General features: G+C 34.8%; 1 protein-coding gene across 5 annotated transcripts in view; it reads left to right on the forward strand.

The window, feature by feature from the left end:
• Src64B (Tyrosine-protein kinase Src64B) overlaps window positions 1-14,360 on the forward strand; it is a 48,539-nt gene extending 34,179 nt beyond the window's left edge. For 4 of the 5 annotated variants that reach the window (XM_090107796.1, XM_090107798.1, XM_090107797.1 and 1 more), the window contains 6 exons: window positions 6,340-6,424; window positions 9,135-9,272; window positions 10,309-10,519; window positions 10,833-11,086; window positions 11,802-11,989; window positions 12,290-14,360. In XM_090107796.1, the coding sequence (XP_089963922.1) occupies window positions 6,376-6,424; window positions 9,135-9,272; window positions 10,309-10,519; window positions 10,833-11,086; window positions 11,802-11,989; window positions 12,290-13,024 (1,575 nt within the window). In that variant the 5' untranslated portion in view covers window positions 6,340-6,375 and the 3' untranslated portion in view covers window positions 13,025-14,360. The remainder of the gene's footprint in view (window positions 1-6,339; window positions 6,425-9,134; window positions 9,273-10,308; window positions 10,520-10,832; window positions 11,087-11,801; window positions 11,990-12,289) is intronic. The other variant, XM_090107799.1, reaches the window with a different exon arrangement.
• Window positions 14,361-14,470: the final 110 nt, after the last annotated feature.

Raw genomic sequence — 14,470 nt, forward strand, 5'->3', positions numbered from 1 at the left:
TAAATCTATGTCCTCATGTAAGCCAAAAGATCTGATCTCACCTTTTACGGCGGTGACCCGAGTAACTATCATGAAAGAGAAACATAACAATTGACACAGTAACCCAATATTTTTGTTAAAGAAGTCATACGGTTTCTCAAATCGTATCCTTTATTATTACACGAGGTATCCCAAAGTCCGCACGGTTCAAACGGATATTGCGTAAACCGAGGGGATTATGTGGAAATGTCCGAGATATTTTTGGCTCGAGATTTACGGGGCGGCGCAAGAAAAACGCATTTTGTTTTTACTCGGTGGCCATTTACAAACAAACAAGTTGCTTTGGTTATGTAAGAAATGTACGTTCCATTTGATAAAGTAGGTGGTAGGTATTGTGTTGCGACAATGTACCTAGAAGTGACTTTTCGCATAGATTTATATAGTAAAGAAATAATATTTTGTAATTTTACACAGTGGAAAGCAATTAGTTCAACTCGAGTTTTGTAAAAAGTCTTCCTGGCGCTAAATACCTACCTTAAATAAGACCGTAAAAGCACTGAGCTAATTACGTTTACGTCTCATAACAACGAATTAAACGTAGATCTTTTTAACTAATCGAGTCTCCGTAAACGCATTAACAAGGTTCTCACAGCCGCGGTTTCCGGCGGAAAGCGTCTCGTAATACCTTCAGAGTGCCATCCAAGCGTGTATTGAGTTTTAATAAGGCTTATTACACATTGGTATTAGATGTGATACTGAACATTTGTTACCACGCTTCCTGCATGTGCAGTATCTGAACGTTTCCCTAGTTTGTAACCAGCTTATAGATTGCATTTATTCGCTCTAATGATTTCACGGCCGTGCGTCACAATGTTCCTTTAAAGTCATGCATCAATCTGTAATTTATTGTATGTGTATGCAGACTATAGAATGAATCTGTATAATTGGCTTCAAATCGATGCGGATCAATTGCAATTCGTTCTGTGTTTTATTTCAAAAAAATAATAAAACGGTTATCAATACGAGTATATCCTTTAAATGATAAGCACCTTTCTGTTTTTGCTGAGGTTTGGCATTTTTTATTTGGATTTAACGTTCAGTAAACCATGTCAAGTACATTTGCCGCTTAAATTAAAACTGGACCAGTCTGTACAACTGTAGTATTATTGAAAACCATTTTTGTTGTAATAAAAAGAATCTGACACGTGGTTAGTATTATTATTGTGTACAAACGTGGAATATATTTTTAGTTACTAGTACGACTAAAAGCAAAATACGCCTATAATAATTGACAGCATACAATAATCATATGCGGATATGTTGCCATCCTTAAATAGGTTTCGGGACCCTGATGTAAGATAGTAGAATAGGAAGTGGCAGGGTTAGCAATACGGGCATCCGGCTCTCCAATTCAGCGAACGTTATGCGATAATAACATGTAATATTATGTTACCGCATATGGCGATATAATGCCGATCTTCTGGAAGGGAGTAGAATATCTTTGGACGGAACATATACAATATGGGCGTTTGGGAAAGTTGAAAGATATATTATGTTAAATTACTAAGGAAAATGATAAGATATTCAACGTCTATACATAAATGTGTGGGCGGTGAATCTAGAAGTTTATCGCACTTGCAGCATTGTTGTTGAGATCTCTAATTACACGACACATTTCACTCCAAAGCTCCTGTTGAGTTAGTACGTTAATCATAACAGCATTCAGTGCAGGCTATTGTCTCAGAGGCAGCTGCGCTTGACGGGCGTCCGACGTCCTCTAGATACAAATCATTGTCAAGTTCAACAAAACCAACGTGTGGAAACTAACTAACCAGTATACTCTCAATGTTTTCATATTCACTAATTAGTGTTGAATAAAAAAGACTCACGATTTTTGGACGTTTTTTTAATGTTATAATTACTCGGCGTATTCTAAATGCCAAAATATTTATTCAGCTGGATATTATCGTCCTGAAATGAATATAAATAGCCTGCCGGATTCGTAATAAGAAATTAAAAATACAACATCACCTTTAAAAGCTTTTAGCAAAACAACGTTCAGGTTTGCATCATTCATAAAATGGTTTCCTTTATTCCGAGTAGCAATGTATAAAAATGTCATTGCGACCGTACTCTGCCAATTTCCTTTATCACTTAACTAATCTCCTTCTGGAAATCGTCACTATAAGAGGCCACTCCACTGATGAGATTGTCAACAGATTTGTCGATATCTTACTTAAGATTGTAGATAAAAACATTGGCATTTTCACGTTTGTATTGTGGTTCAAGTTCAAGATTCCGCCCACGGGTTATTGACCGCTTTCGGATCATGCGCGAGGGGCATCGAAGTTCACTCCATTCGCCGAAATTTCAATTGCAAAACGGTCTAAATTGCCCAATTTAGATCCATGTTGGAATACAGAAGGCCCTTTGTAAATTTGAATTCGTTAAATGTTTTAAAAGATATTCCGTTTTGCTATTGATTATTTTCTTATCAACACTTTGTTTGGACAGACCCCAGCTAAGCCCTTTTATTGCTTACACCCTCGTACAAATAGCCGTCGGAGGATTTGTTTTCTTTGTTTAATTTAAGCGTACTAGTACAATGCTTTATTAAGTTTTGAAGAAGGAGGAATTAAGGTTTCTTTATTTCTGTGACAGACTTACCAATATCCTTTTAAGGTGTACACATTAAGTTGATGCATTTTGGGACGTATGCAAGATAATATACGTCTGCTTGAGCAACGTCGCGATGGTGATGTTATTGATTGGCGTCAACAAGTGGTTGGGGCGTCTCGTCCCCCGCTTCCGATACCACCTTAACTTTCTTCGAGGATCACACAAGAACTTCTAATTTGGAAGTCCTTATTGTATTGACTAAGGAGAAATTATGTGTACACATAATTAAGCCTTATGGTCCTATAAATAATCTTCATATTTATAACAGAAGATTACTTTTGATGCCGTTTAATTTATGCAAGGCCTTTGTGACTTGATTCCTCTCCATAGAGACAAAGGAATCGCTGATGTATTCGGTGCTATGTATTTCAGATAACAGTATTGTTCAATAAATGCCCTTTGTTTTAGATTTGTCATTTGGTACAAAATGCGTGTTAGGTACCTAGATATACTTATTTCATTTAATATTATAACTAGTTATCAATAATAATTTGTTGCCAGCCAGGTAAAAAATAATACAACTATGGTACTGGTTAACATCCGTCGTTTTAAAAATTTAATTAGATCAGACAATAATCGCTTAATCTTTAACAAGTACAAGAAAGTAGGTCAGATATTTGCTGAATATTACAGGCTTATCATTATCCTGAAAATCTCAGCGTCTATATAAAAGTCGTCTGCGTTTTCTTTACGGTCACTTAACAAGTTCTTAATTTATCCTTTTGTTAGTAAGATCATTCTTGGTTTTGGGCTCGTTTTCCTTCCTGGTAATTATAATTTAAGGCACTACCTTTTTATTCAATAATAATTCAAATAAATGTTGTTTAGTTCCTTAATATGGATTTATTTGGTCGATTTATGTGAGTGCATCTATAAGTAAACTTAATAGTTATCTTATTCAATAAAAATGTCGGTTTTGATTCTGGAAATTAGTCCATAAATGGGTTCGTTAGCCAGAACACAATGAACTACACTTATGTTTTACCATTAATGCGGGCTCAAGATTTCGAGAAACTCGCGTCGAACAAAGACGAAAGTTTTGTCAATACAGCCACGTGCCGTGTATAATAACGTCCTGTGTATTTTATACAAAACAGAACTATATTATTTGACTTATTGGTTATATCGATGGAAACGATGGAAATGGTATTCATAATCGGGAAAGATTGTAATTGTTTCATGCTCGGGCAGCTTCACCATTTGTTACTAAAGGGTTGATATTACATGAATACCTATTCTCTATTTCTATCTTTCTGATAATGAACATTAACGCCCTAATTATTATCAACAACAATCACAACAACAAAAATTACAATCATTTTCTTGTCGTCACTAAGTTGTTTGAAATCTCTCACACAGACGGGTTAAATTAATTTCAAGCATTCGTTCTTTTCTTTTAACTCTACCCATAAATGCGAAGTAAAATCGTTAATTATGCCAGTGTTTAATTGCAAAACATTTTAATTCAAATTAAAAGTTATGCAGATAGTTGCAATACGTCGATGACGACATCAATCATATTACAGTCCATACCATTTACGAACTAACAGCTACGGCAAGAAAATGATTATCGGTTTATCAATAATCAGACCACGTGTCATTAAAGTACAATAACGTCCGGTATTTTTATACGATGTGTCGATGCACGCAGACACGAATTCCACACAAGGATTATGGCGTTTTAAATTTACGTGATTTATCAGCCTTTCATCGGTGGGGAGACTTAATTGAAATTCTTTTGCCAGCTCGTGTTGTTGTGAATATAGGCATGGATACGTTTCACAGTTTATTAATTGGGGATTTGAGGAATCAAAGATGAAAGACGAATAAAATGTTTCAGTATTGTTAAGACTTGTAATCTTTCAAATTGTTTTGTGTATTGTTTTCTATCGATGTATGTATAGGTTCCAATTGCCTTTGTGGAGCTTAAAATATAGTTATGTTATGTTATGTTGGAAGTCTTGGCAACTTCTCAGACAGAGTTAACTGAAAATGTGTGTACCGCTTTAAGAAAAGAAATTTAATGTTAGTTTATTAACAGGTAATAAAGACAGTGAAATTGATGAGCCAAAAGTATTATTCTACGTTGAGATGACGTGACTTAGTTATTAAATGAGTAATATTAAATTTGTAACGAATAAGAGCCAACATAAACATTCCTTTATTAAAAATTGTTATGAAAATGATACGTCGTTAATACTGACTATTGTATAATTCCGCTGAATTATTTTCATGCCTTGTTTCTTTAATGAATTCCAATGAAATTGTTGAATAGCAAGAAATATCGGCCGTAATAAAAGAAAATGTGTAAATTATGAAAATAAGATTCGGATCAGTGGAACGCAACAAAGGGTCAAGGTTTATCGTAAGTACGTACTCATCTATTGAAATAAAAATCGAGTTTTTGAATATTTCATTCAATAAACCGCGAAAGTTTCAATGGAAATGCTTGCTTTAACGTTAATTGTAGTTTCCGAACTATTATTGCACTCGAAATACTTTAACTCGCACCAGGCTATTTTAATTTATTTTGCTTGTTACAGTTTAAGTAAAAATAGAGCTTTTTCTGGTTTTAATCTCACATTCCTTTGGCTTCATCCCTTTGTGTTAATCGCGCTTGACGATGAAAGAAAATGTTTAATGCGTAACTGTATAATTTTTGCTCAAGAAAAAACAATTTGAATTACGAGAAAGTTGAAGCAACAATGATTGCTATTATATCTTCAGAAACTTAAATGATTGATTGATGTTCACATGAAATATAAGAGAGCTAAAACTCGTCTCAATTATCAGATGAGTGTCGGAATGTATCCTGCAGATACGTACCTTAAATATTGACTGAAACGGAAAGTTGATAAACTAACATAAATCACTGTCGATCGAACCGTTTCCGATCACGTATCGGCATTACTGTTATCTGCCAGTGTCGTGGGAACTGCTTGTTGATAAAGCGATAAGGAAGACAAGTTGATAAGAATGATTAATGCAATTAGGATTAACGATTGAGCCACTATTGTCCAATGGTGTCTGACCTACATGTTCGGTTATACGTCAGAGCCCAGAGGTAGAAAAGTTGAGTAAGATGAGAGATCAATTTTAATAAGATACATTACAATTACCAAAAGATTTCAGTCCAAAAATGTTGCGTATCTCCCAATGCTCAACAAAAATAATCGATGTTATTATTATAATTGTATGTAATAAATTGGTAAAGAGGTTCATAAATATATTATGAGCATTTAATATGTGTGCTATTGAATTTTTGATTGTTTGTAGAAAAACAGCAAACTAATATGGAACGAAATATATAACAATTTAATAAACCTTGAAGCAAACACGTGCAAAATACTGATAACGTTAGCCGCACTTGATAGTTTCCATTCACATAAAGAATGACTTTTCATATATCGTTGTTCATATTTTGCAGAAATATTTTCTCTTCAAGTGGTTTTTAAATTTCTTAACTAGAAATTAATTATTATATCTTATTGGGATTACGAACTTATTATACGCCTATTGGTTTAATCCAAAGCTTATTTCAGAAGAACATTAGATCCAATTCCCTTTTCCAGCATCAACTTTATCAATAACGCTATAGAACAATTTATACATACATCACAAAATACTAATTTACAGGAATTAAATAAGCTGTATGCCAAAATGTCATATTATTTGTTTCAGAAGCGGCTTGGCGCGGCGTAGCGGGCGGGCCGCGCCATGGGTAACAAGTGCTGCAGCCGCCGTCACGACCCCGACAGACCTCTGGGTAAGTACCTAATGCACATGGCACTAAATCAGCTGATAAATATTGTCATGCTGCATTGCTGAGATCTATGACATTGAGTTGAAGCTATCGATTGTAGAAGGGTAACATTTTTGGATCTAGTTAAAAATTAACAGGTTTTAAAGGCATCATCAGTTTTTTAGTTAACCGAAAAATGTCTGGTGTTCAATTATTTTAAGTGTATTTTGAGAAAAATCTTTGTATTAGATGATCGATCGATCGATCGGTCGATGATGGAAGACTTGGTCTACAAGTTATGAAAAAATTATGCGAATTAACAATAAATATAAGTCTATCACTTTAAATATTAAGGTGTAATTCAGTAGATAAAGAATAGAAGAATACATTTTCTAAATAATCACGAGATTACTTTTAATCTAAATACCTACCAAATACGAGAGTACTTTACACAACTTAATTTTAATTTAGTTTCCTACTTATCGAAATTATACTTTTGCGGGGAGACAGGGTGCCTTCAATGGCAAAGGTTTTAAGAGAGTTCCCGTTTGTTTACTTTGCAAGAGCAGGCAATAATCCTCTTTGCGGTTCTCGTTGAAATTATTCTAATGCTTCCAATGTTGTGGGTAAAGACCCTCAGGTAAACATTCTGTAATCCGAATAGCTTATTTGCGTCAGGAATTCTCCTTTATGTGATGAGATGGTTGGTACAATATAATAAGACTCTAATCTAAAAAAAGACGCTTTCACATTATAATGTTTCAAGCTCCAACCTGTGTCACTAAGGTGTAAAGAATTTAATAATGGAAAAGTCGTTTACACAACGCCTCGACGGCTTCTGATTTTTCTTCGCAATTCGAAGAAAGCTCATCATTTTAAACCCATGTCACACGTGTCGAGAACAGTGTTTGCGTTATATTATTTTCTGGAACGATCCAATGTGCTAAAATGATCGGATTAACAACTTTAATTATCCTGCTACGAAAGACTTGGAAATCCCGGTATTTCAACGGAATTGCGTAAACAATAATATTTATAATTTACGTCAGTGAAGAATATTCAATCATACGAGTTAAACACCGCGAATCAACGTCTCAACGGAAACCGTTTCCACTCGAGAACAATGCCAAAGATATTTTCGCACGATATTTTAGCCTGCCCACTTAACTCATTTTGCGTATGTTTGCTTATTAATTCTTTCGTGTTACCACGCTTTGAGGTCATCTATGATGCAAACAGCGATTTTAATAACTAACCTATTTATGTTTTTTATAATTATTTTAATCATCACAGACTGACTGCAATTTAAGCTTCAAAGAAACAAAAGCTTTTCCTCGCGGTAAACAAATCTATTAGTTACGTACCTAAATACAATTAACCTTGGTTTCTGCTTAAAGAAAAATTTCCCATTTAAAATTCATTTTTCTCAATAAAAAATACAAAAATAACGTTGACCTCGAAAAAATGGCCTCCAGTTATTTGATTCTTCCATAACGAGCGCTATGTCAAAGCTCAAAGTGCTTCACTTAAAAGTGACTACTTGGCGGCGCAAAAATACGCTTAGGGAAATATTATTTTATGTCAGCAGCCTACATCAATCTTTGTTTATCATTTACATTAGCGATAATAAAGTTGAACGAAGGCCAAAGACCTATTAAAGCCCAGTCAAGTGTAAGTAGCCTCTGTAGTATCAATACTCTCATCTCACGAACTATCTTCTGAATACAGCAGTGTTCCAGTTTCTTGGCGCCATTTCTGGTTCATTGCTATCTTTGTTGGCGATGAATGGCGACGATGGGGTCCCTTTAAGAGCAATTACTTAAAGAGCAATATCTGATTAAAGTTCTACGCCAATCATTGAAAGACCATTATGAATAATTTCAATCTTTGTTAGATATTTCTAAATAACGAATCTTAATAGTATTGAAATAAGCCGTGTTTATCTATAAACTTATTCTGCTTACGTAATGCATTGTAATATCCTAGAATTGGGACATGCGTCTTCAAAGAGACGTTACTTTTGATTTGTTTAATGTGACGAGGGAACTTTTCCTAAAATCTTGGATACAAAGAAAATGGATCTGAATATCTGAATGATACGAAAGTCTTTTGATCTTTTTTTATAAACAGTTTATTGAAATATTTTCGTAGGAAAAAAGGAAATGAGGTGATAAAGTTATCGCATGATGGAAATGATCCAACTTTTAATTTACTGTTATCAAGATTTGTTTATGTAATACGTTTGTCAACACGGAAATCATTTTAAATTCGTATCACTGACTATTGGCTAAAATATAGCTTTACTATGACGATAACCCCAAAACAAGCAAGTAGAATTATTATCTATCGGATAATATTCTGATTACGAGAATTACGTAAATCACTGTAAAATACTAGTTTGTGTATTATGATTAGAAATAACTTGAATGGAAGCCATTATTTAATGACCCGATTGTATTTTTATATTGTATCGTATCATATCTAATTAACTAGAGTGCGGAAGGGTTTTAGACTAATTTATAAAACAATGGACCAGTTATTTCCATACTGATTTTAACCATTATTGTCTATGTTCTTAAGAAGATTATTTGCATAGATATTACTTTTCCTATCGATTGCCAATAAAAGAACACCATCACCCAGCTGCTAGTATTTTTATGTAAACCTTTAAATATCGGTCCACATTTTTCCAAAAATTAGAAAAACAACTTAGAAATTAATTTATATTTTACAGTATATCCAGCATACAAGAAGAACGAGGCAGGATTCACAGCATGTCCATCGTTGGAGACGAGGTACACCGGCGAGCCAAACAACCGCGCGGTCTCGCGGAGGCCGGCGGACATAGTGCGCACACGAAATCCTGGAGCATGTAAGTTTTGTAGATCTTCAACTATAGTTAAATATAGTTTAATTCTAGAAGGTTCGGTTATAGTAAATGACATTCTTGCTTTGTAGTCGTAACTCGAAGATAAAGTTGAAGGTAAATGTTGGAATGATAAATGTCCAAACACTATCAGAGAATCGACAGACGGTGATGGTGGTTTAGTTAGGGCAGACAATCTTATGAAGGTTGCTCCAATTGTCATAAGTTTGATAAGCGATTTATAATACAACATGCTCCAAGTTGTATAAATCGCTTATCAAAACCAGGAAAAATTTAACTCGAAGTTTGTTAACTTCAGAAACCATAAAAGATAATATTCCAGGGAACAATGCGTTTTGTACCAAGTCATGAATTTTCCTTAATTAAATTCTCTAAGTCCAAGAGCTTATTTAAAAGTTTAAATAGTAAGTTATGTCTTATGTAATATTTGGTTCTAAATTGGCACATCTATCCCAGGCTCATAATTGCGGAGTTACATAAACCAATGCGAACTGCATTCGCAAAATTAAAGATGACCTAAATTATAGCAAAATCTTATGATCCATGAATATGCACGTATCTTTGAAGCGAAACGAAGCAAATGGCTTTAGAAATAGATTTATTCTGTTTGTTTGCTTCTGAAAATATTCTCGATTTTCAATTGTATTCTCAAAATTTTAATAAATTTTAATGTATTGTTAACAATTCAAATAGACTTTTTACATGAAGTAGAAATACAAGTCTACTTCATGTGAGAAGTTTCACATAAATAAAGAATTTTAAGTTTATTTCAATGTTCAGTTTTGTAACATCGCATACATTTTTAAACATGTTTTTGTTACAAATAACAAAGTTCAACAACAGCTAATTTGTTGACAAGTTTATGAGCATTAGCTTCGCGCGTTTTTCCATGAGACGGTAACATTTATTGACACACAATCACAGTAAAAGAGTAAAAAATGCTACACTAATTGAGTAAAAAATGCTACACTAATTGAAGATTTTACACAGGATATTAGTAAATTGTTTGAATTAAATCCAGGTATATCAAACGGAGGCCGTCGCGTAGTGAAGGCGCTATGCGCGTACACCGCTCGCGCCGAGTCCGACATCTCATTTCGGAAGGGCGATCGTATGGAAGTACTGAGCGACGCGGAAACCGACTGGTGGCGTGTATTGCATCTCACTACGAGAAGAGAGGGGCTAGTGCCAGCGAACTTTGTGGCAGAGGAAAGCTCGGTGGAGTGTGAAGAGTGAGTATAAGAAAAAGGGGCGGCATTTGGGAAACCTTTGGCGGTCAGTTTGTTCTGAAATTACTTAATAAAATAATAATAAATTGGGCTGTTAATTAAAAATTTAAAACCTTTAAAATATGGTTAGACAAATGACAGATTTATACAGGTATCATAAAATTAATTAAATCTTTTTATCTATTGGAATTAATGTTTAATGTACACTAAAAATCGGCCTTCTGAACGATCTCGAACGAATCTAACCAGTTAAAAATGTTACTATGCTATTCATTCCATCCATATGATAACAAAAACTTTATTTTTATTTTTCCAGCTGGTTCTTTCCCCACGTATCCCGGAAAGAAGCGGACAAACTGCTCTTAGCGGAAAGCAATCCGCGCGGCACATTTCTAGTTCGTCCAGCGGAACACAACCCGCACGGATTCAGTCTCAGTGTAAAAGACTGGGAGGAGGGCAGAGGATATCATGTGAAGCATTATAAGATAAAACCCCTGGATAATGGAGGGTTCTATATAGCCACCAATCAGACATTCCCGAGCTTGCCGGCACTGGTTATGTCGTATACAAGTGAGTTTTTGCTTTGAAACCTTTTCCGTATTTCTAATGTTTGCAAAGTCACTTGATTTCCAAATTGTTATTTTTAATTATAAGTTGTATGTACTTTTCTTGCTAACTGCACTATGATGTTATTTATTACTGGTCTAAAATCCATTGGCAAGTTTTTACTGGTCGATTTATTTTTGCATATGTGTTTTTTTATGTTGTGGATACTAATAAATTTATTTTTTGAAGTGAAAACTTCTTTAGCGGCGTTGAGCACTTTTTCTGTAATGGGTATAAAATCTTAAACTCGCGTCAGGACACGTGACCTGATCGAAAAAGCGTAAGACGGATACCATTCCAAAATATCAAACATGCTCAACGTTAATAATCAAGTTTTCACTTCTGTCGGCACTCCCGGAGTGCAACCCGTCTTTTTTTATTATTATTCTATTCTAATTCTTACCAATGATTTTTTTTTGCTTGCTCGCGATTTTTTTATTAAGTACTCTTCAAGTCATTTCAGTAACGTTATTTCCCTTCCAACACAGCCTTCCAACCAGTAAACGACAGAAAATTTTGATGACCAATTGTTGAAAACAATTGGCCTGTTTCTTTCTCTAAATCTTCCCTTCTATTACTTTGTTCATGCCGTCAATCAGTTCCGTATCCTTAGTTTCACTTCAAAACTTGCCACTAACCCAGAAGCAGCTAATAAAAATAAAGAATACTCACGTATTAGGGAACGCGTTAGGCCTGTGCCACGTGCTGGCGCGGCCGTGCCCCAAGCCCGAGCCGCAGATGTGGGACCTCGGGCCCGAGCTGCGGGACAAGTGGGAGATACCGCGCGCGCAGATACAGCTCATCAAGAAGCTGGGCCAGGGCAACTTCGGGGAGGTGTACTACGGCAAGTGGTGCAACAGCATCGAGGTGAGTGCATCCGGTGTGTAGGACTGGACCAGATAAGGAGAAAAACTGCAGGTTCAGAAAAACCAGCCAGGAAAAGTATTTAAAAGTGGTCAATTATGGTCTGAATAGGATTAGGTACTCTGCAAAATGGAAAATTATAACAAAAAATCTTGTTGAACTAATTGAAATAGTTTAACAGGCGATTTATAGTTGTCGATAATTTTGACATTAAAGAAACTCAAGAACGAAATCACTTTTTACCCTTTTGTGCTTTACCTTACTTCTTTTTTATCGCAAATTAAAAAATATAATTATTTACAGGTTGCCGTCAAAACTCTTCGAGAAGGAACGATGTCCAAGCAAGCATTCCTGCAAGAAGCTGCCATTATGAAAAAATTCCGTCACAAAAGATTAGTAGCGTTATACGCGGTGTGCTCCACACAAGAGCCCGTTTACATCGTCCAAGAATATATGTGCAAAGGTTCGTTACTAGAGTTTCTCAGAAACGGCGAAGGAAAGGCCCTCCATTTCGAAGACTTAATCTACATCGCCGCTCAAGTTGCATCCGGAATGGAATACTTAGAATCTAAACTGCTAATACATAGAGATTTAGCGGCCAGAAACGTCTTAATAGGTGAAAATAACGTTGCCAAAATATGCGACTTCGGTTTAGCTAGAGTTATAGAAGATAATGAATACTGCCCCAAACAAGGATCTCGCTTCCCGGTCAAATGGACGGCCCCCGAAGCTATTATATACGGACGGTTCTCTATCAAAAGCGACGTTTGGTCGTATGGTATACTACTAATGGAACTATTCACATACGGCCAAATACCGTATCCAGGTTTACACGGAAAAGAAGTCATAGAACAGGTCGAGAGGGGTTACAGAATGCCAAAACCGGTCGGCCATTACTTACCCGATGATATATACAGGCTGATGTTACAATGTTGGGACGCGATACCAGAAAAACGGCCCACATTCGAATTCCTGAACCATTACTTCGAATCCTTCACAGTGACCAGTGAGATACCGTATAGAGAAGTTCAAGACTAGTGCTGTGATAAACTCGGATAGTGAACCTCCTTAGTGCGTTGGGAATAGTGATGTGCTTTCGTGTTATACGAGACAATGTAGGAACGGACTGTGTGAGATTGTGTAGGGTCCTTAGCGAATAAATGGAATTATAAAGCATTTGTAATTTTATACGAACTTTCAACACGTGCTTATAATTACCATTTTTAGTATTTTTATACTCGAGCGTGAACAATACAGGAACGTGTGAGCTTCATTATTGGTCGGCTTTTTTATTCGTAATTGGCTAACACACGCACGGATCATGTCCATGAGAGTAATTCTAAATAATTATAGTTGTGCAAACTATTTTCTTATTTATCGATTGTAGCTTAAGCACGTAGGGTTATTTTGCATTGATCATAAGCAATAAGAAAAACGAACTTTCTAGATATTTTCATATTCTAAAGTGGTGTGATATTTTTATCACATATTGTAAATGATCTGAATTCACGCTTAGACGCGTTTACCTTCATTTTATTCACAGATGTTATATTGTTATTTATATGGGACTGAAAGTGCGAGATTATCTTTACATACTTATTACTTGGTTTAAAAAATGAATTATTTTTCATTTATTATTTAATTTGCATCATAAATATTTTATCATTTCTTTTCCATAGAAGATATTTTTACATTTGCACATAACAGAATCCTGTATTTATATTGCGTACAAACATTACCTGTCCAAAAATAATAAATCCTGTTAATATTGTTGATTTTGTGAACTGTAGAGTATAATTTGCGAAATTTTGTAACGTTTTCATAGATCATTTGATTGTACCAATAATGAATGTTTTGGGCTCCTTTGCGAATACCTTCAAATGTAAGAAAACAATGTCTAAATGCAACTGGTCAAAATATAAAATACTGAATTTTATGTGCAAAGGGGCCAATGTTTCATGTGAACATAGCTTTAGGACCATATACCAAAGAATTATTGTACATTAAGTGCAAACGGTTGAAGGAGGCGTATTTAATTTTTAGCGTAATTAGACTTTGTGACCTGTGTAACTTTAATTATTTGACCAATAACCTTCACAACATGTATATGGCTAAATTGTATTATAAATTTAATGAAAAAATTGTTACAATTCCGACTGATCACAAATATACAATTACTTTTGCGTTTCAAAAGTATTGAGAATGCTTTAATCACTTATCGTTCTTGTTCTAGAATTTACGAGATCAATTGAGAAATAGTGTCTTAACATTCCAAATAATCGAAACACTTTAAATTTGGACACTTTTGTATGAAAACGATTACATTTATAAGATTTTGTACATACAATGAAATAAATGTCATTGATATATAAAATGTATTTTTATTTACATAATATCACTATAATAATACAATTTCCTTTAAAAATAATACACACAAGTACAAAACAGTAATTCATCTCATTTCAGGAACTGAAGTAAAAACAA

Source organism: Colias eurytheme, chromosome 12 (assembly GCF_061535395.1).
Source record: "Colias eurytheme isolate Ceu_HAF_F1 chromosome 12, ilColEury1 Martin Lab GWU primary, whole genome shotgun sequence".
Classification (NCBI taxonomy): domain Eukaryota; kingdom Metazoa; phylum Arthropoda; class Insecta; order Lepidoptera; family Pieridae; genus Colias; species Colias eurytheme.